The 18,639-nt window shown below is 38.1% G+C and overlaps 1 protein-coding gene across 1 annotated transcript in view; it reads right to left on the bottom strand.

The window, feature by feature from the left end:
• Positions 1 to 1,004: 1,004 nt before the first annotated feature.
• Positions 1,005 to 18,639, bottom strand: part of ALDH1L2 (aldehyde dehydrogenase 1 family member L2) — a 52,726-nt gene continuing 35,091 nt past the window's right edge. Inside the window, exons 16-23 of the mRNA XM_007447308.1 lie at positions 13,088 to 13,175; positions 12,517 to 12,610; positions 11,264 to 11,363; positions 9,923 to 10,021; positions 7,366 to 7,531; positions 5,807 to 5,912; positions 3,097 to 3,296; positions 1,005 to 1,060 (exon numbers count right to left, since the gene is read on the bottom strand). Coding sequence (XP_007447370.1) covers positions 1,005 to 1,060; positions 3,097 to 3,296; positions 5,807 to 5,912; positions 7,366 to 7,531; positions 9,923 to 10,021; positions 11,264 to 11,363; positions 12,517 to 12,610; positions 13,088 to 13,175 — 909 coding nt within the window. The remainder of the gene's footprint in view (positions 1,061 to 3,096; positions 3,297 to 5,806; positions 5,913 to 7,365; positions 7,532 to 9,922; positions 10,022 to 11,263; positions 11,364 to 12,516; positions 12,611 to 13,087; positions 13,176 to 18,639) is intronic.

The raw sequence follows: 18,639 nt of genomic DNA, 5'->3' as shown, positions 1-18,639 counted from the left end.
GTAGGGAAATTAATTCATTGAACTAATATATCTCACTATATTTTAAAAATAGTGACGGGGAAAGCACTTAACTTTTATTGAGTATTTGAGGATTTACCACAAACAAAGCCCAGCGCAAGGTGCTGTACTAAGATTATTGCATTGAATCCTCATTGTAAGGCTTCCGAGGGAGGCACTACTGTCCCCATTTTACATATAAGGAGACTGAGGCTGTGAGAAGTTGCGTAAGTTTCCCAAAGTCACATAGATAGTAAGATGGTATGATATGAACCAAGATAAGCCTCCAAAAGCTATTTACTTTATAATACATCATACTGTAAAATCCACTTTAAAAGCTATTGACTAGAATTTAAACTATTTGGGACCAAAGATCATGTCATTAAATTTTGTATACTCCTCAGGACATCATATAGTACCTTGTACTTGGTAGATACTCAAGAACTGTTTCTGGGTTGGTCACTCATCACAGTGGGTTGAAGAATAGAACATCAAAGGCACAAAGATGTATCTTATTTCCAAAAGAGAAAAAAAAAAAGAACTTCCTTCACATTCCTTAGAGGATATACTGTTCCTTGAGAGCAAAATTACAGAAAATCTTTTTAACAACCCCATATGCCTGGTTCAGAGGTTAAAGCCTGTACATATTATACAAGGGCTCCTAACAATGCACTTTCTGCATGATATTGACGTCTGCAAGATGAACAACCATGACTAGGTTAGTCTTGGTGGGGAACAAAAAAGCAGCTTGATATTTTAGAAATATGTGTGGTATATGACATAGTCAAAACCCAACAACTACACATCATTTTAAGGTATAAAAGGGGTATTAGAAAATACTCAGGAACATGTGTAAATGCTTAGACACGTGGCCCGACCCTCTGTGGTCCTTGTGGTTTTTTTCAGCTGGTGGCTGACACCTCCTTCCTCAGCACAGCCCGGCTTCTTCAGTGTGGAGAGCTGCGGAGCGGTGCTGTCTAAGGGGGGCTCCTGATGACGGCACTGCTCTAATATTCCAGCGTCACGGTCTTGGTTTTGAGGTATTCGTTTAGAGCTTCCTCACCTAGGGAAGAGAAAAGCAGCTGATGGACCACGTTCACAGGCGGATGTGATGTCGCCAGATCTTGGACACAGGTGCAGGCATATCCGTCACTAAGCGAATAGAATGGGGCTGAGGCAGTGCTTCTCAAACTTTAAATTTCATGTGAATCACGTGCAGACCTTGTGACACTGTAGATTCTGATTGGATTAAGTCCGGCAGAGGCCCCAAGATTATATGTTTCTAACCACTCCCCGATGATGCTGAGGCTTGTGGTGCACAGTTTGAGGAGCGAGGGTTTAGACCAGCTACCAGGCCTTCTAAGGACCAGAGTGTTGGCTTATCACTTTCTACCCCAAACCCTTCTCCTTTATTTCCCAGCTTGATGACAAATCTACATGTCTATTCCTTGCCCATTTAGGGTGAACAGAAGTGATCAGGATACTGTCCTTCTGATTACATTAAACGAAGCAGAATAGAGCAAAGAAAGTTTGAGATCATTTGGTCTCATCTTATTTTAAAGATAAGGGAAAGGCGGTTTTCCTGACTTACATAGTATGTTAGAGACACAGGGGCATATCCCGGAAAAAATAAATAGGTCTGCCTTTCTGTTTCTATTCTGTTCCTATTTTGAGCTACCACAATCATTGATTTCTACAACAGTTAAAGGGCATGAATACCACAGGTGAAACTAATGAGTATATGATTCTGGAAGTTGAGCTAAACCCAGGCTTCTTAATGTTAACTCAGAATCACCTTAGTGACCTTTTAAAATTCCTGATCCCAGGTCATACCTCAGACCAATTAAATCAGCATCTTTCCTTTTTTTCCTAAAGCTCCCAGGTAATTCTAATCCAATGTGCACCTGGGAACCAATGGGCTGAGGGAGTTTCAAATTAGGAGAGGAAGAAACTGTTAGACAAAGTCTACTGTTTTATAATAAAACAGACATGAAGTGCATCGATCATTCTCTATCAAAAGGCAAGTGGAACACTGTTGCCTCACTTTATAAAAATAATTTCCCTAAGAAAATCTCCCCATGTGTTTTGGATCCAGGGATGAAAGCCAGATTGAAGACATGAAAAAAAAAAGACTTCACCTTCAACTCAATGGAATTTAAAACGAGAGCCACTTTTATTGTTGCAAATACACTGCCAAAGTCTTTGGGAAAGAGAAAATGTAAAACTACCCCAAATTAACCCAATTTATGTTAGCAGACTGTAATTGCAGTAAATCACAAGCATTTCAATTTTTGAAACAACCTGCCAGACTGACTACGGGGCGTGAGAACATGGGCTGCACAGCCAACTGTCTGGCTTTGCATTCTCTTTGCCAGTGGCTGTCTGGCGGACTTTGGGCAAGTTACCCCAAATCTCTGAGCCCCATTTTCCTGGTCTGTAAAATAAAGATAATAATAGCACGTACACTCCCATGGCTATTGTGAGGACTGCCCGTGCTATGACAGGTAGAGTATCAGAATAGGGCCTGGTACATATTTACTGTTCAAAGTAAGCTGTAACTGGAAATGTGATAGTGTTACTGCCCACGGGGAATTACATTTTGGGCCCTCTGCAGACTCTCAATCTGAGCTCCCAGATGCCCAGAAAACTCTGCCAGTTTCAATGTTGTCTCTGAAAGACTGCCAGATGGCTCAGAGACAGGATTTATTCTTGGGGCTAGCTGGTTATTGCCTTCTATCCATTTTCCTTTCTTGGTTCCACTTGGTCCCATGACGTCTAAACCAAGTTCATGCTGAATGTCAGGTTAAAAAAAAAAAAAACAAACCTAACATATTTTAGCTAAAAGATATTGTCAGGGTTTTCTTTTCAACATGAATCTTCTTTCTTAAAAGGAAACACTTTTCCACACAATTTGAGTACTTTTCTATATTTACGTTATGTTCAATAAAAATGTTTAACTTTGAAAAAAATGAGTACCCTTGAAAGCCCAGATCCAACTGCCATGTAGGAAATGCCCTTTAAAGCAATACAAGAGTGTTGCATGAAGCATGAAGCGGACTATTCTGTGATGTGCAGTAGGAAGGTAAGGCATATTCATACCTAAGTCTTTTCCAAAGCCAGACTGCTTAACTCCACCAAAAGGGGCTGCCACATCCGTCTTGTTGTAGGTGTTAATAAAAACAGTTCCTGCCTCTAGCTTTTCACTCACATACATAGCTTTATTTATGTCTCTCGTAAAAACCCCTGAGGCCAAGCCATACTCTGTATTATTTGCTCGCTGCAATACTCCATCGATGTCCCTGCAAGATGTTTTTAGGAAGACATAAAACCTCATTAAATGCAAAAGCAAAACACTTTCATTTTCTGTTCTAATGTTTTTCCCCTCCATGCTAGAAACAGGAAAACATTACTGCCAATGTGCTTACATTTTTATAAATGAAATATTCCAGGCTTACACCAAAAGAAACTCCCAATGAAATACTACAACTCTAGTATTATATTTTTCACATATATCATGAAACACCTTTTAAAAGCTGAAGTCACCTTTTCAGGCTTCTTCATTGCTTCTCCTTCATGATTTACCCCATTTGTTTTCCTCTCCCTTGAGCTCCATTTACAGACATATTCTCAGAGCACCCGCAGTGCCCCTCCATCTATTCAGATTTTACATGCACATTTCAAGGCTCATTCACTCGATGCCTCACCCTGAAGCCTTCCCAGATCCCACCAGTGCCACTGTTTAGGCAGTGTAGTGTAGTGGCCCGGTGAGAAGGCTCCAAAGCCAGACTGCCTGGGTGACCTTGGGTGAATCATTTCATCTCCCCTGCTTTTGGTTATTCTTGTGAAAAAATGAAATAATAATAATAGCACCTGTCTTCTTGTCATGAGGATTAAATGAGCTAATAGTGTCTGGAGCACAGGAAATGCTCAATGAAAGTTAGCTATAATAGGGTAGCACATATTCCTCCAATTCAGTATTTTGGTTTACCTTTTCATGTATTTGGTGTTCACCCTCCAACTAGACTGGAACCTCCCTGAGGGCAGGGATAACATCTTGCTTTTCTGTATACTAGGGTGTTGCACCATCAAGTGAGAGTGAACGCAATTAATATGCCAATCCAATAAAAGGGTAGTAAAATCATCCCTTAAATGGGTCTGGTGACTTCCCTGCCTTTTGACTCAGTATGTGTACACACCAAGTAAGTGCAGATGTGAACCTGCTCTTCTCTCAGTTGGGTCCAGTTCCATCATGCCTGCCATAGTGTGAGTATCTCATCTTTATGAGTGTCATACTAATGTTAAAAAAAATGCATGAACTACAACATGGCCAGCAAATGTAAGCCAAGATTTTATCTGGGGCTCCGGCGAAGAAACACGATTTCTGTTCCAAAACTGGAGCAAAAATTAGTTGTGCTGAATTCTTTGAGAGACAGCATAGGCTTCAATGTGGTGTCTTCCCAAGGGATTTTCAAAGGTAATCTTAACTATACACAATCTTCAACTCTCATGAGAAATGTGGAATCTAACTTGGAAAGGACTGAGGCTCTGCTAAAACTCTCACACTTGATGCATTGCACCTGATTGCACTGTGAATACTTATAGCCTGGACCAAGGCCGAAAGACATCTGTATGCCATTGCCCATTGAGGACTACTGAGACGACATAGCTTCACAGCACACCTTGCCCACTTTTAGAATAATAATGAGTGTAATGACTTCAATGTCACCAACAGCAAACACTTGACTTATTTAACACTTAGAATGACCCAAAAAGGTAGATACTATTAATAACCCAACTTCACAAATAGATAAAGTACACAAATAGAGAAACTTAATAGAGGAATTAAGTGGCCCAAGCCCACAGAGGTGGTCAGTGCAGATGCTACCTACTACACCTCCCACCTAGGCCCTCTGGGGTTAATTGCCCGTCTCCCTGTCTGTCTCCCCTATTAGATGGTAACCTCCTTGAGGACAGGAACTGTGACTTATCTAGGCTTACATCCCCTAAAACTGGCTTCTAATATCTGCACATTTAACACAAGGACCATCCTATGGGGGAACTTATAATAAGGAAAAGACGGTAACAGGGCATCCTTGGATCAATATGTCAAAAGGTTACTCACTACAGTTTAGTGTCCCCAAAGGTCTCTCACAGTATGTCTGTTCAAGACCAAGAAGTCCTTCTGAACTCTGTATTCTGTTTTCTCATTGGTTAAAGGAAAACTAAAGCCAGAATTCTGAAGAATTGTGTGCAGTATACCATGAGAGTCTATTGTGTTAAATATTCTGATATGAGCTCAGTTACCATACGGCCCTCTTTGATATGCTAAACACTGAGCATATCAAAATTTCAGGCACCATAACAAACGAGTATGTCATTCACGGTTGATTATATGGTGATTGTGGACATTTCTACAAAGAGTTGAGTATTAGGCTTTTGGGGGCATGATCCCCTATGGAGAAAACACTCTTTCTTTGGGAAAATCAGATTTCATAGATGCTGCCTTCCCTAGAAATGTAAATGCGAAAACCAGTTCTGTTATTCTCAGTTACTGACCTTATTCCAGAGACATTTCAAATGCTGACTGTACAAAAACTAAAACTTAGCGAACGTCCCATAATGTCAGCCATTAATTTAAGGAGCAAAAATATATTACAATCTACATTGGTTAGCATTCCCTTCTAATTATTAAGACAATTATTCTTATGGTAGAAAATTATATGTTCATTGATTTTATGCTCTGTACATAGCACAATGACAGAAAAAAGAAAAGTAGGCAATCCGGTCAAATTATGCCTGAGGAACATACCCATTTTGGAATTTAGAAATGACCATAATAGGCCCGAATGACTCCTCTTTGGCAAGATACATGTGGTCTTCCACATCTGTGAAGACAGTAGGTTCCATAAAAAAGCCTATTTGAAAAACAGAAGAAAATAACATCAATTAATGGGTAATTTTCAATTAGTAGTTCTCTCGTTTAATTACATTATAAATTTTTTTCTTTTGTTATGGGTCAGTAAACCAAGAAGACTTTCATTTTCCTATTTGGTGTTAGCATTCCTAGGTTATTATATTTTTAATGTCCTTATTACAAAACTTTCAAACATATGTAAAAGTAGAGAAAATAGTATAATGAATAGTAAAATAAATCTTTATGCATATTTTGCCGTATTTGATTCTTTTTTTTCTTGCTGAAATAGTTTAAAGCAAATTCCAGAGATTACAATTTATACTCCACAAGTATTTCGGTACAAACCTGTGAAAAACAAGGACATTTTATTACACACCACAATACATTACCACACCTAACAAAATTAACGCCAATTCCTTATTCATAGTTTATATTTCAATTCCTTTTTTTAAGTTCCAATTTTTTAATTGAGATGCAATGACATATAACATACTAGTTTCAGGTGTACACCATAATGATTCGATACTTGTATTCAATTTCTGATTTCTGGAAAATATCTTTTTATAGTTGACTTGTTTGATTCAGAATTCAAATAAGTTCCACACTGCATTTGGTTGTTAGATAGCTTAAGGGTCCATTAACTCTAGAATATTTTTCCCCTTTACCCTGCCCCTTATTTTTCATGCCATTGACTTGTTAAACAGACTGGTTCAGTTGTCCTGCAGAATATTTTATGCACTTCAGATTTGTCATTGCTTCTTTGGGATGATATTTAATTTGTTCCTCTATCCCCTGTATTTCTTGTAAATGGAAAATATGACCTAAAGGCATGATTAGATTCATGGTTAAACATCTTTGTGAAGAATACTTCATAGACGATGCTGTGTTACACACTGGATCCCACAGGGGGCACATCATAACCAGCTGTCCTGCTGGTGCTCAATCTACCTACAACAGTAAAACATGAGGTTTTCCAGTTGTTGTTTGTTTGTTTTTCTCTCCTTTTGGGTATCATGACATTGAGCCATTCACATATTTCTGTAACAAGTACTACCTTAGACAACAGGAATGAATCCTTCCCAGGCTAAGCTGGCTAAGATTAAATCTCACATTGCCAGGAATGAAAATCACCAGTGCCTGAATAACACCGTATCCATTACACTTGTTTACTTACTCAGCTAAGGGCCTGTCACATCCATTTTATTTGATTTTAACGGCCTCGTAAAGCAGGATATGCACATTTCATCACATTTTACAACTGAGGCTCAGAAGAACTGTTGCTGAAGGTGTCACAGCTTATAAGTGGCCAAGCAGGATCTAGAAAGTAACTCTTCTTATCATAACGTAAATGACACTACTTTTGAGGCAAGATGGTGCTGCAAAGAAAACTGTTACCATTTATTCCAACTTAAGAAGCCAGGCCCCCAGCATACCTCCTATGGAGGTGGTCTTACCTGGCCTTTGGACTTGTCTTCCTCCGTACACCAATGTGGCCCCCTCTTTCACTCCGGCTTCACAGTACTGCAGGAGCTTTTCCAGATGGGCCTTATGATTTTGGGGCCCGTGATCAGTAGATCTGTCAAGTGGATCACCAATTTTCATCTTTTTAATTTCTTCCACCTGTATGTCACCCAGTTCACAAAACACAATTGACTGTTAATAATAAGAATGGATACCCTTGACCGAGTTTCTACTGTGTGATAGGTGTTGTACTAAGCCATTCAAAGATGTGTCCTCATTTAGTCTTCAGTAGCACTGGAGGTAGATATTTATTATTTCCATCTCATATGAGGAAACCAAGGATCAGAAAGGCTGAGTGACTCGCCCAAGGGCACACAGCCACTAAATACTGTAGAGTTTTCTTGCCTTGAAAGTCCAAGCTTGTAACCACTGAGTTTTAAAATTATCCCGAATGTTAATTCATTAAAATAGCAAACCTGATGTTCTGGAATTTTTGTTAATACAGCATACCTACACTCTTCATGGCAGAATAATTTCTAAAATGGCCACATTGTTGTCTTTTTCCTTTCCCCAAGTGTGGCAGACTGCCCTTGTGAAATTCTCACAGTACAGCCACACCAGAGGATATACTAGAATATTCCAATGAAAAACCATCTTTATCAAAGAACGTTCATCACTGATATGTGCTCCTTGGTTATCTTAATCTATTTCTGCGTTTCCTGATGTTAAGTCCATTTCTACTAAGGAGAAAGAAAGGGAGTTACCATGACCCCACAGGGTCATGAATTTGAGTTTAGGTCTGGCAATAATCCCTCAGTAATTGCTCAAGAAATACCTGCTAAACGAACAAATGAATACTGTTCATATGTGTGCAAAACATGTTTGTTGATGGACTGATACAGCAAATCCTTGACATTTCTGGTACCAGCATTTTAAATTTCAACAAGTTGTTGTGAAAGCCCATGACGTGTAGTGCTGTACCTTGCATTTTACTAAGGCACAAAACTGAATTATGGGGATGTTCATTAGGCAGCCACTGCCTCTCCATATGACTTCCTTGTTTTCCACTCCCATGAAGAAAGATGCCTTTGCTTCTTGCGGGGTGGGATGGGGGAAAGAAGGCTGGGTGCTGGTTTTTTAAATAGAAACAAATTCGTGATTACTATTACCATAATAATGATAGAGTGTAGTATGTTTTTTTTACTTAATTAATTAATTTTATTTTTGGCTGCATTGGGTCTTCGTTGCTGTGCACGGGCTTTCTCTAGTTGCGGCGAATGGGTGCTACCCTTTGCTGCGGTGCGCGGGCTTCTCATTGCGGTGGCTTCTCCTGTTGCGGAGCACAGGCTCTAGGCGCGCAGGTTTCAGTAGTTGTGGCACGCGGGCTCAGTAGTTGTGGCTCACAGGCTCTAGAGCGCAGGCTCAGTAGTTGTGGTGCACGGGTTTAGCTGTTCCCCGGCATGTGGGATCTTCCTGGACAAGGGCTCGAACCCGTGTCCCCTGCATTGGTAGGCAGATTCTTAACCACTGAGCCACCGTGGAAGTCCCTGTGTAGTATGTTTAGAGCTCATTTTAGCCACAGAATTCATCTTAATAGTTATATGAATGACATTTAGTCTCATATTTATGGAATCATGCCCAACTACAGGGGGTACGTATGTATGTATGTATATATATATCTATCTATCTATCTTAGTGAAGGAAATTATATACTATCATTTAACTGTAAATTCAGGATTTGTAAGAATCTAGTGGTATATCTCTCATAGCCAATTTAGGGATTTATAATAATCTAGGAGTATATCTTCTACAAATATCAAGGATCTAATATACTATAAATGCAGAGCAAGGTATAGGTAGTAATAGCTCTTAACTATACCTTATCAGGTTTTCTAATATAGACCTATAACTTTTTACTATGAAAAATTATAGGGAATTCCTTGGTGGCTCAGTGGTTAAGAATACACCTGCCAATGCAGGGGACACGGGTTCAAGCCCTGGTCCAGGAAGATCCCACATGCCGCGGAGCAACTGAGCCCATGCACCACAACTGCTGAGCCTTCGCTTTAGAGCCTGTGCTCTGCAACAAGAGAAGCCACCGCAGTGAGAAGCCCGTGCACCACAACAGAGAGTAGCCCCTGCTCACTGCAACTACACAAAGCCCACGCGCAGCAACGAAGACCCAACGCAGCCAAAAATAAATAAATAAATAATTTTTAAAAAGAAAAATTATAAACATATAAAAGTAGGTAAATAATATAATGAAACTCCACATACCCATCAGTCAGCTTCCACAACTGCCAACTCATGACCAAATTATTCCCCCACTTACTTCCTTCCCTTTTGGATTATTTTGAAGCAAAGTCCAGATATCATAATCTAATCTGTAAATATGTCAGAAAGTACTTCTAAAAGATAAGGATTGTGTTCTTTTTAAAAAATATAACCATAGCACTATCATCACATCTAAGTTCATTAATAATCCCAGAAGTACTTTTAAAGTAAAGGCAATTTCTATACAAATCACAGAGCAAATTTGAAGACGCTTACCACTCTTGTCACAAATTCATCATGGATGGATTCTTCCACAAACAACCGACCAGCTGCAATACAGTTCTCTCCTTTGTTGAAAAACACTGCTCCCATGCCCTTCGGCAGCAAAAGAGAAAATACTGTTATTGCTTGGGAAGTCAAGATTATCATAAAATTGCACACACTGAGAATTAGATGTTATTGGAAGACAGCAGACAACACAGAGAAGACAGAGAAAAACACAAGCCCTTGGCCAAGTTAGTGTTGCTTGGAGATTCTTGGTTTTGATATTTTTAGGAATTTTGCTTCTCCTTTCCCCCTTTTGGTCCATGAGTACTTAAAAAAAAATGTACATAACATGAAGGACATAGTGATAAAAACAGATTTTGTGTTACAAGAAAATTTAGATTATTCTATACATTTTGTGTGTGTGTGTGTGTGTGTGTGTGTATGTGTGTGTGCGGTACGCGGGCCTCTCACTGCTGTGGCCTCTCCCGCCGCGGAGCACAGGCTCCGGACACGCAGGCCCAGCGGCAATGGCCCACGGGCCCAGCTGCTCCGTGGCACGTGGGATCTTCCCGGACCGGGGCACGAACCCATGTCCCCTGCATCGGCAGGCGGACTCTCAACCACTGTGCCACCAGGGAAGCCCGTTATTCTATACATTTAAATGTAATATTTCTATACCAAATTTTGCTTTAAAAAATCTCTACATCAGTTTAAATAAATCATGAATGTTTATAAATCTCTACATCAGTTTTAAAAACCTGGCCTCCAAGTTTCAAAAACACATTTAATTATAATGACATTATTTTTTTTAATTAAGTGCCCTGAGCAGTCCCAAATCTAAACATAAAGAGAATGGTTTCTGTTTATGATCAGATAGAACCAAGCGTTGGGCTTCCCTGGTGGCGCAGTGGTTGAGAATCTGCCTGCCAATGTTGGGGACATGGGTTCGAGCCCTGGTCTGGGAAGATCTCACATGCCATGGAGCAACTAGGCCCGTGCACAACTACTGAGCCTGTGCTCTAGAGCCTGCGAGCCACAACTACTGAGCCCGCACACCACAACTACTGAAGCCCACACACCTAGAGCCTGTGCTCCATGACAAGAGAAGCCACCACAATGAGAAGTCCACACACCGCAACGAAAGTAGCACTCGCCGCAACTAGAGAAAGCCGTGTGCAGCAACGAAGACTCATTGCAGCCAAAAATAAAATCAATTAACTAATTAAATAAAAATAAAATAAAATAAAATAAAAAACCCAACCAAGCGTCATTCTAAGTTTCCTGATGAGAAGGTGGTAGAATGTGTTTCAGAAGTGGGCACCTAGTTAGGTGGACTTGACCTACTCTTACCATTCGTACGGCCTTGTCAAGTTCACAGTCACTGAATATTATAAGTGGGGATTTGCCACCAAGTTCAAGGGAAACTTTCTTCAGGTTGCTCACAGCACAGCTAGAGAAAAATAAAGGGAATATGAGCATTTAGTTTGTCTATCAGTTTCTCTCTCTGTTTCTTCAACCATAAATTACTACTTAGCATGGGAAATATAACTGAGTCTCAGAAATACTAAGAAACTTATTCAAAGACAAAACATGAATGGTAGAATGGTGATAACAGTTGAAGCTGGGTGATGAGCACGCAGGAGTTCATTACACTATTCTGTAAGCTTTGTGAATATTAGAACTCTTCTGTAATAAAAACTGTTTTTTTTTAAATTCTGTGGTCAAATGATTAGAGATTATCATAGGTAAATTCAGATTCTTTAGGTGTTAAGAATTTTGGTTACATAAAGGCCTGGCAAACAACTTAACCTTTAACCAGATTACTGGCACATCGGGGGGAAAAAAATCAATTTTTAGAAGTATACTGTTTATTTCTCCCTGTTTGCAGAAGTATTATTATTTAAAGTGTTTTAAAAATACTCTTAAAAATTCAGAAAGAAGGAAAAAAATCACAGAATTCCCCTCCATGGCTCAATGGCCCCTTTTTTTTTTTTTTTTTTTTTTACCATTTTGATATACTTATTTCTGGTCTGTGTCCAAGCACAGCCTTTGTCTTATTTAACATAGTTAGGATTACCCAATATATACAATTTTATACCTTATTTTTCTTTCTATTTACCGTTTAACACTCCAATGTTATTAAAAAGTCTACGTGACTGCACAGTATTCCATTATGTTAACAAACTTTAACCACTGCCTTATTTTGGACATTTAGATGGTTTGCATTTTTTTGAACTAATGTTACTGCTTTTTAGGAATTAATTTTATAAATAATCCAGATTTGAAATGTCTTTTCAATTTCTTACTTATGCTCCAAAACCAATTTGGGCTACAGCTTTAGTACTGAAAATGTTTTGTGCTTAATGATTGTTAAAGCTATCAGAACTTTCAGTACAACTCTGGTTTTGGTGACTCTGGGCTTTACACTTTGTAAAGTATTTTATTGTATTCAAACATTTCAATACCCTGCTGTGGTAAGATTTCTCTTCTAAATTCGATGTTATTTTTCTCCCTCCAAAAGCACCTTATTTAAAAAAGCAAAAACAAAGCCAAATACCTGGTTTTACAGGATTTTTAGCAAATCAACACACTAAAACCAATACCTCTTCATGATCTGTTTGCCAATCAGAGTGGAACCAGTGAAACCAAGTTTGCGGATATCAGGATGTTCAGAAAGGCGCTGTCCTGCTATGCCACCTGTGGAATTACGGAACAAAACAGAGATTAAAACATTATCGAGTTCTTATGGTAAAGGTGGCTTTGAATTCATTGAAGTAGATTTCTAAGCTCTCATCTAAATCTCAGTTTTACATTTTCTATACTAATAACAAAGTGACAAAAATCTGAATAATATCCTCCATGCAATTGTCAGTACCCCAAAGATGGGTATGCCTTGATTTTTTAATCTTCCAAAGCGAATTTTAAAAATTGAAATGGGCCACCGTAGGGTGGTTTTACAATGTTGTACAATTTCCACCCCTCCCACCCTACTCATCTGCCACTGTATTTCCACTTTCAGATTTTAGCACATGGTAAGTATGTTTATACTAAACTGTTTGGTAAACTGTGTTTAGTTTTAATATAGTTATAAGTCAGGACAAAACACCAGTGGGAAAACTCAGCTACCCTTGAACCATTCATTAGTTACAGCAAAGTGGGTCCTTGCTGGCTTACCTGAGCCTGGAATGATGTTGATTACCCCCTTTGGAAAGCCTGCTTTAACAGAGAGCTCTGCAAACTTCAAAGCAGTCAAGGGCGTGACCTGAGCAGAAGCAGACAGCAATTACCTACTTCAGATTCTGTCCTGTCCTTTAGATCAGCACCCAGCTTTCCTGCTATGGCCATACCAGAGTTCATTTTATTTTTTCTTTTATTGTGACGTAATTTCTGACTTACAGCAAAGTTGCAAAAAATAGTACAAACAATTCCTATGTATCCATCACCCAGATTCCTCAAATGTTAACATTTTACTATGTTTGCTTTATCCTCTTTCTCTCTCCCAATGTTTTTGAACTGTTTAAGAAGCAAAATTTGATGTGTCCCTTTACCTCTAAATACTTTTGTGTACATTTCTTAAAAACAAAGGATTCTTTTACATAACCACAATACAATCACCAAAATCAGGAAATTAACAACTGCTAGAATACCTAATTTACACTCCTTTTTCAGTTTTCACCAATGGTCCCAATAATGTGCTTTATAGAAAAAGAAAATCCAAGATCATGCATTGCATTTAGTTACCACGTCTATAGTTTCCCTTCCTCTGAAAGAGGTTCTGAGTTTTCTTTTATATTTCATTACACTGACGTTTTCGATAAAAACAGACCAGTTATTTTGTACAATGTCCTTTTGTCTGGATTTGCTGTTTCCATGTGATTAGATTCAGGTTATGCACTTTTGGCAAGAACACGACAGGAGTGATGCTGAATTCTCCTCAGTGCATCATATCAAGAGGAACATGCTGTTGAATAGCCCCAATGTTGGAAAGGTTAACTTTGCTCCTTTGGTAAAGGTGATCTACCAGGTTTTATCACTGTAAGTTACTGTAAAAAGAAAGGGAGCTACTTTGAGACTTTACTCTTTGTAGTTAATAAATATTTTTTAGGGAGCTACTTTGAGGCTATTTAAATATTCAGTTACTCCTCAAATTTCCACTAGTTTTAGTATCCATTGATGATTCCTACCTGAAACAATCATTATTATGATGGTTGCTAAGTGGTGATTTTCTAATTCCATCATTCCTTCTACATATATTCATTAGTTGGCTTTCCACTATAAGAGCTTTCCTTTCTATTTAATCAATTAACATCAGTGTGAACTCATGGATTCTTACTTTATTCAAATGGTTATAATCTTTTACTACTGTTACTTTTTTTGAGGTTCAAATTGTTCCAGCTTTGGCTGATGGATTCTGTGTGGATCCTCTGCCTTTCTGACATGTCCCGATCATTCTTTGAGCATTTCCTTGCTTTTTGGCCCAGCAAGATGTTCCAGGCACACCTTGTATTTTCCCTGTTCCAACCATTTTTTCAAGAGGCCCAGGTTTCTTTTAGTGCAGAATAGTATTTTAAAACTGTGATATAATGGGAAATATATATTTGGTCTTTGTCTCTGGGTCCTGGCACAGAGTTCCTAAAACCTTGGAATCTCAAATGAAAAATGCCTTCCATATACTGATGAGGTGGCTGGGAGCCCCTTAGGTAGCTTCAGGATGGGTTTTTGTGGCCAGAAAGATCAGGCCATGATTAGAGAGTTGGAACTTTTAGCCCCAAACCAGGGGAGAGGGGCTGAAGTTTGAGTTCAAACACCGACAGCCAATGATTTAATCAGTCGTACCTATGAAATGAAATTTCCATAAAAACCTCACAACAGTGGGTTGAGGGCTCATTCTATCCTTCTTTCTGTTCATATCTGTAACTCTCTTCAACAGTGAAAAACATAGCTCCCAATATCCACAATATATTTACTTGTTTGCTTAATCCTAAAATGTACAGAGGGTAATTTGAGAATTATTAAGCCATGTCCCTGTGAAAAAGAAGCCTACTAACTTCAATACTTATTTTCAGTGTTTTTGCCTCTAGTCTGAGGACACAGAGTGCAAATGTCATTTACCAGTTACTTGGGTGAGTGCTTCCTCATTCCCTTCGGCGTGGTGATGGTGTTCATTTGAAATTTGGCTTGAGTGATTTTTTTTGTATTCGATTTTGGCCTCATCTACGTTGATTATGTTTCTTTTCTTTATTTGTTCATTTGCTGTCTCGTTGAGTACGGGAAACGTGCTTCCAAAAGTGAGGACTATACAAAAGCACATTCAGAGAAGTGTCGTTCTCCTGGCCAACCACCTCCCACCCCTAGTCCTTTCCACCGCATCTTCCCCAAGTCTTGTAGTTAACCTAATTAGTCAACCTAATTAGTCTCCGGTTTATCCCTCATATGTTTCTTCTTGCTCAAATGAAAACATACTTATTTTCCCTTTCTTTTTACAAAAAATTTGGTATAGTTATGGATCTCATTTTAAAGATCTATTACAGCAATGCATATCTCAGAAGCAAAATGAAAGTCATATTTTTACACTCTTAAAAAGCAATGCTGATCAAGTCTTAAATTAGTACTCGCTTAGCTTGGTCTCAAAAAATGGAATGGGCAAAAATTGAGCTGTGAATAGAAAATAGTAGAGTTATTTTATTTTGTATATTTTAACGGAAGAAGATGTGAAATAAATCAAACATAACTAACATTTATTATGTGGCTGGATAATGGTACTCTCACTCTGTCTGAATGAAGGTCAGATGGTCACTGGTCACAGAGGTACGTGTGGTATCCTAGGAAAGAATAGGAGCTCACAAGGCCAAGGGGAAAACAGTGGTTTGCTCACTTGCTCCTGTGCTTTCAGAATATTGCCGTGTGTTGACGTTTACAGGCCAGGTTGCATGGGTTCATAGACTATGCTGTTGTTTTAAGTAATGCAAACTTCATAAAATGATCAAGTGACTTAAAAAGAATCTACATAGAAACTGCATAATAAATAATACTAATAGAGCGAATACAAGTAAACAACAAGAAAAAAGCAGGGTTAACATTTTTCCTCCTTCTAGTAACAGGTCCATGACAATAACATTGTGAGGTTTAAAAAAAATGGCAATCTAGTTAGACTTGACAAGAAATTTCAAAGGCCCAAATATTTGAAATTGTCAAGAAGATATTTCAAATTGTGGATTTATACCTACTATAGTTAAAGACAATCCTAGACCAAAGTGTATATTATTATGCTTTAGTATGAAGTCATCATGATTAGAAAGACTTTTTAAAAAACTATCCTAAATTAGTGATAAGTTTTTTAAAGTAAGAATAAAAAGATTTTATGCCATTGATAAATAAAATAAAACAAACTGTTTCATCTTTATCTCATCCCTTTTCATTTTATTGATTTTCTTCCATTCGGCTAACCAACTGGAATATAGATTTATATTATGGCAGGATTATAGGTTTAAATGATATATGCAAAAGCATTTAGCAGTGTTCTGGGCACGAGTAGGTCATTATTAAATATTATATTTAAAAAGGTGTTAGAGCCTGACAGACCTGGGCCAGTTCAGACCACGGGAATCTGTACTTCTTACTGGTAAAGGGGGGAAAAGCCAACTGATTCAGCCCTCCTGCCATTTGCACAGGGCCTTAATACTATCAATGGTTTCATATCATAATAAAAAGATATCTCCCACATAACAATGGCAACTTTGGGTCTTTCATTCTCAGGATTAAAATTATCATCAATCATTAACCTATCAGTTTTAAATTGCATATAGAGCTAGACTGTAATTTCCACAGGAACAGAAATTTTATGTCTTTGTCACTGATAATATGCCTGGCAAACAGTAGGCACTCAATACATGTTTGTAAATTTTGAACATTCTATGTAATCACTAGGGTTTTCCAATGCTTAGCACTCTCTTTGGATGCCATATAGTGGTTCTCAACCCTGACTGTACCTTAGAAACTAATGTGAAGATTTTAAGTAATACCGATGCCTGGCCTCTGACCCAGACCAATTAAATTAGAATCTCTGCCAATGGGGCCCAGATATCAGTATTTTTAAAAGAGAACTCCAGATGATTCTAATGTGCAGCCAGGATTGAGCACCACTGGGCTAGGTTATCTGCCTTCTCTCTTCACTTTACTAGCTTCTTGCTGTTTAATGAGTGTTACTGCTTGGGAGAAACAGCACTCATACAGGATGCTGGTGAACTGTTCCATTCCCATGGAAGGATGAGCCAGCAGCTATCACACAAACACATGTATCTTTTAACTAAGTGATTCTGCTATTAGGAACATACCACCCTATAAAGATAATTGCACATGTGCATGATGCCATATTTAAAAGGTTATTAACTGCAACATAGTTTATAACAGCAAAAAGATGGGAAAATCTCAATATCTATTAATTAGGTATTGGTTAAATAAAATATTGTTTATCTACACACTGGAAACTGTTTTAAAAAAAGAAGTTTTGGGGACTTCCCTGGTGGTCCAGTGGGTTAGACTCCGAGCTCCCAATGCAGGGGGCCCGGGTTCGATCTGTATTTGGGGAACTAGATCCTGCACGCATGCCGCAACTAAGAGTCCGCATGCCGCAACTAAAAGATCCCGCATGCCGCAACTAAGACCCGGCACGGCATAAATAAATAAATACATACGTACATATTTTAAAATTTTAAAAAATTAAAGAAAAATTGCTTAACACAGCATGTGGCACATACTAAGTGCTCAATAAATATATTTTTTTAAAAGTTATTTTTCCCCCTTTGGTAGTATGTATAGAATGCTATTTTATTTTATTTTAATTTTGTATTGTATTATGGTTAGAACACTTAACATGACATCTACCCTCTTAAATTGTTAAGTGTACAATACAGTATAGTTAACTACAGGCAAAATGATGTATAGCAGATTTCTAGAACTTACTCATCTTGCATAATTGAAACTTTATGCCTGTTGATTAGCAATTTCCCATTTCCCCTTCTCCTGTGTGATTTTTAATTGGTTAAAAAATATTTTTTTAATTATTTATTTATTTAATTTAAAAAAGATGTTTGTATACACAGAGAATACTTCTGGAATACCTAAGAAACTAATAAAAAACAATAACATTGGTGGCCTCTGGGAGGTAAATTGGTGGGCTGGGGGAATAAGATGGAGACTTTTCACTATCTACCTCTTGGTATCTTTTGAATTAAAAAAATTTTTGAATGTATACCTGTTTTTTTTACTGAAATTGTTTTTAATGAGGAAAACAAGATGGCTGTGGTCACATGACTATGTAGTTATGACAATTGAAATTGTATTTTTTTTAAATCCTAAAAGAAGAAATAAAAGAATAGTTAATAAGTAACAAACTGTAAACTCTTCTTGAATAGAGACCAAGTTTTCTCCACAACTTGGGTACCTCAGAATGTCTACCACTGTGCACTGTCCAGAGTAAATGCTCAGCCAGGTGTTAAGTTGGCTACCATATGTTTTTCTTGAAAAGCTACTGTAGCATTAAAAAGATGTTTTTGAGAACTCTATCATCCGAATTATTTTTTTAATTATTTTCTCATTTTCCACATGTATATATTTCCACACAGCTGCCACAATTATATACATTCTTTTGCATGCTTGTCCCTCATCTTGCATAACTTTACAATATTTTTGATAATGAAAATTTGAATGCCTGCAAAAAACTTTTT

The sequence above is a fragment of the Lipotes vexillifer genome, unplaced genomic scaffold, assembly GCF_000442215.2.
Source record: "Lipotes vexillifer unplaced genomic scaffold, Lipotes_vexillifer_v1.1 scaffold1017, whole genome shotgun sequence".
In the NCBI taxonomy this organism is placed as follows: Eukaryota; Metazoa; Chordata; class Mammalia; order Artiodactyla; family Lipotidae; genus Lipotes; species Lipotes vexillifer.
This window is presented reverse-complemented; position numbering and strand designations above follow the sequence as displayed.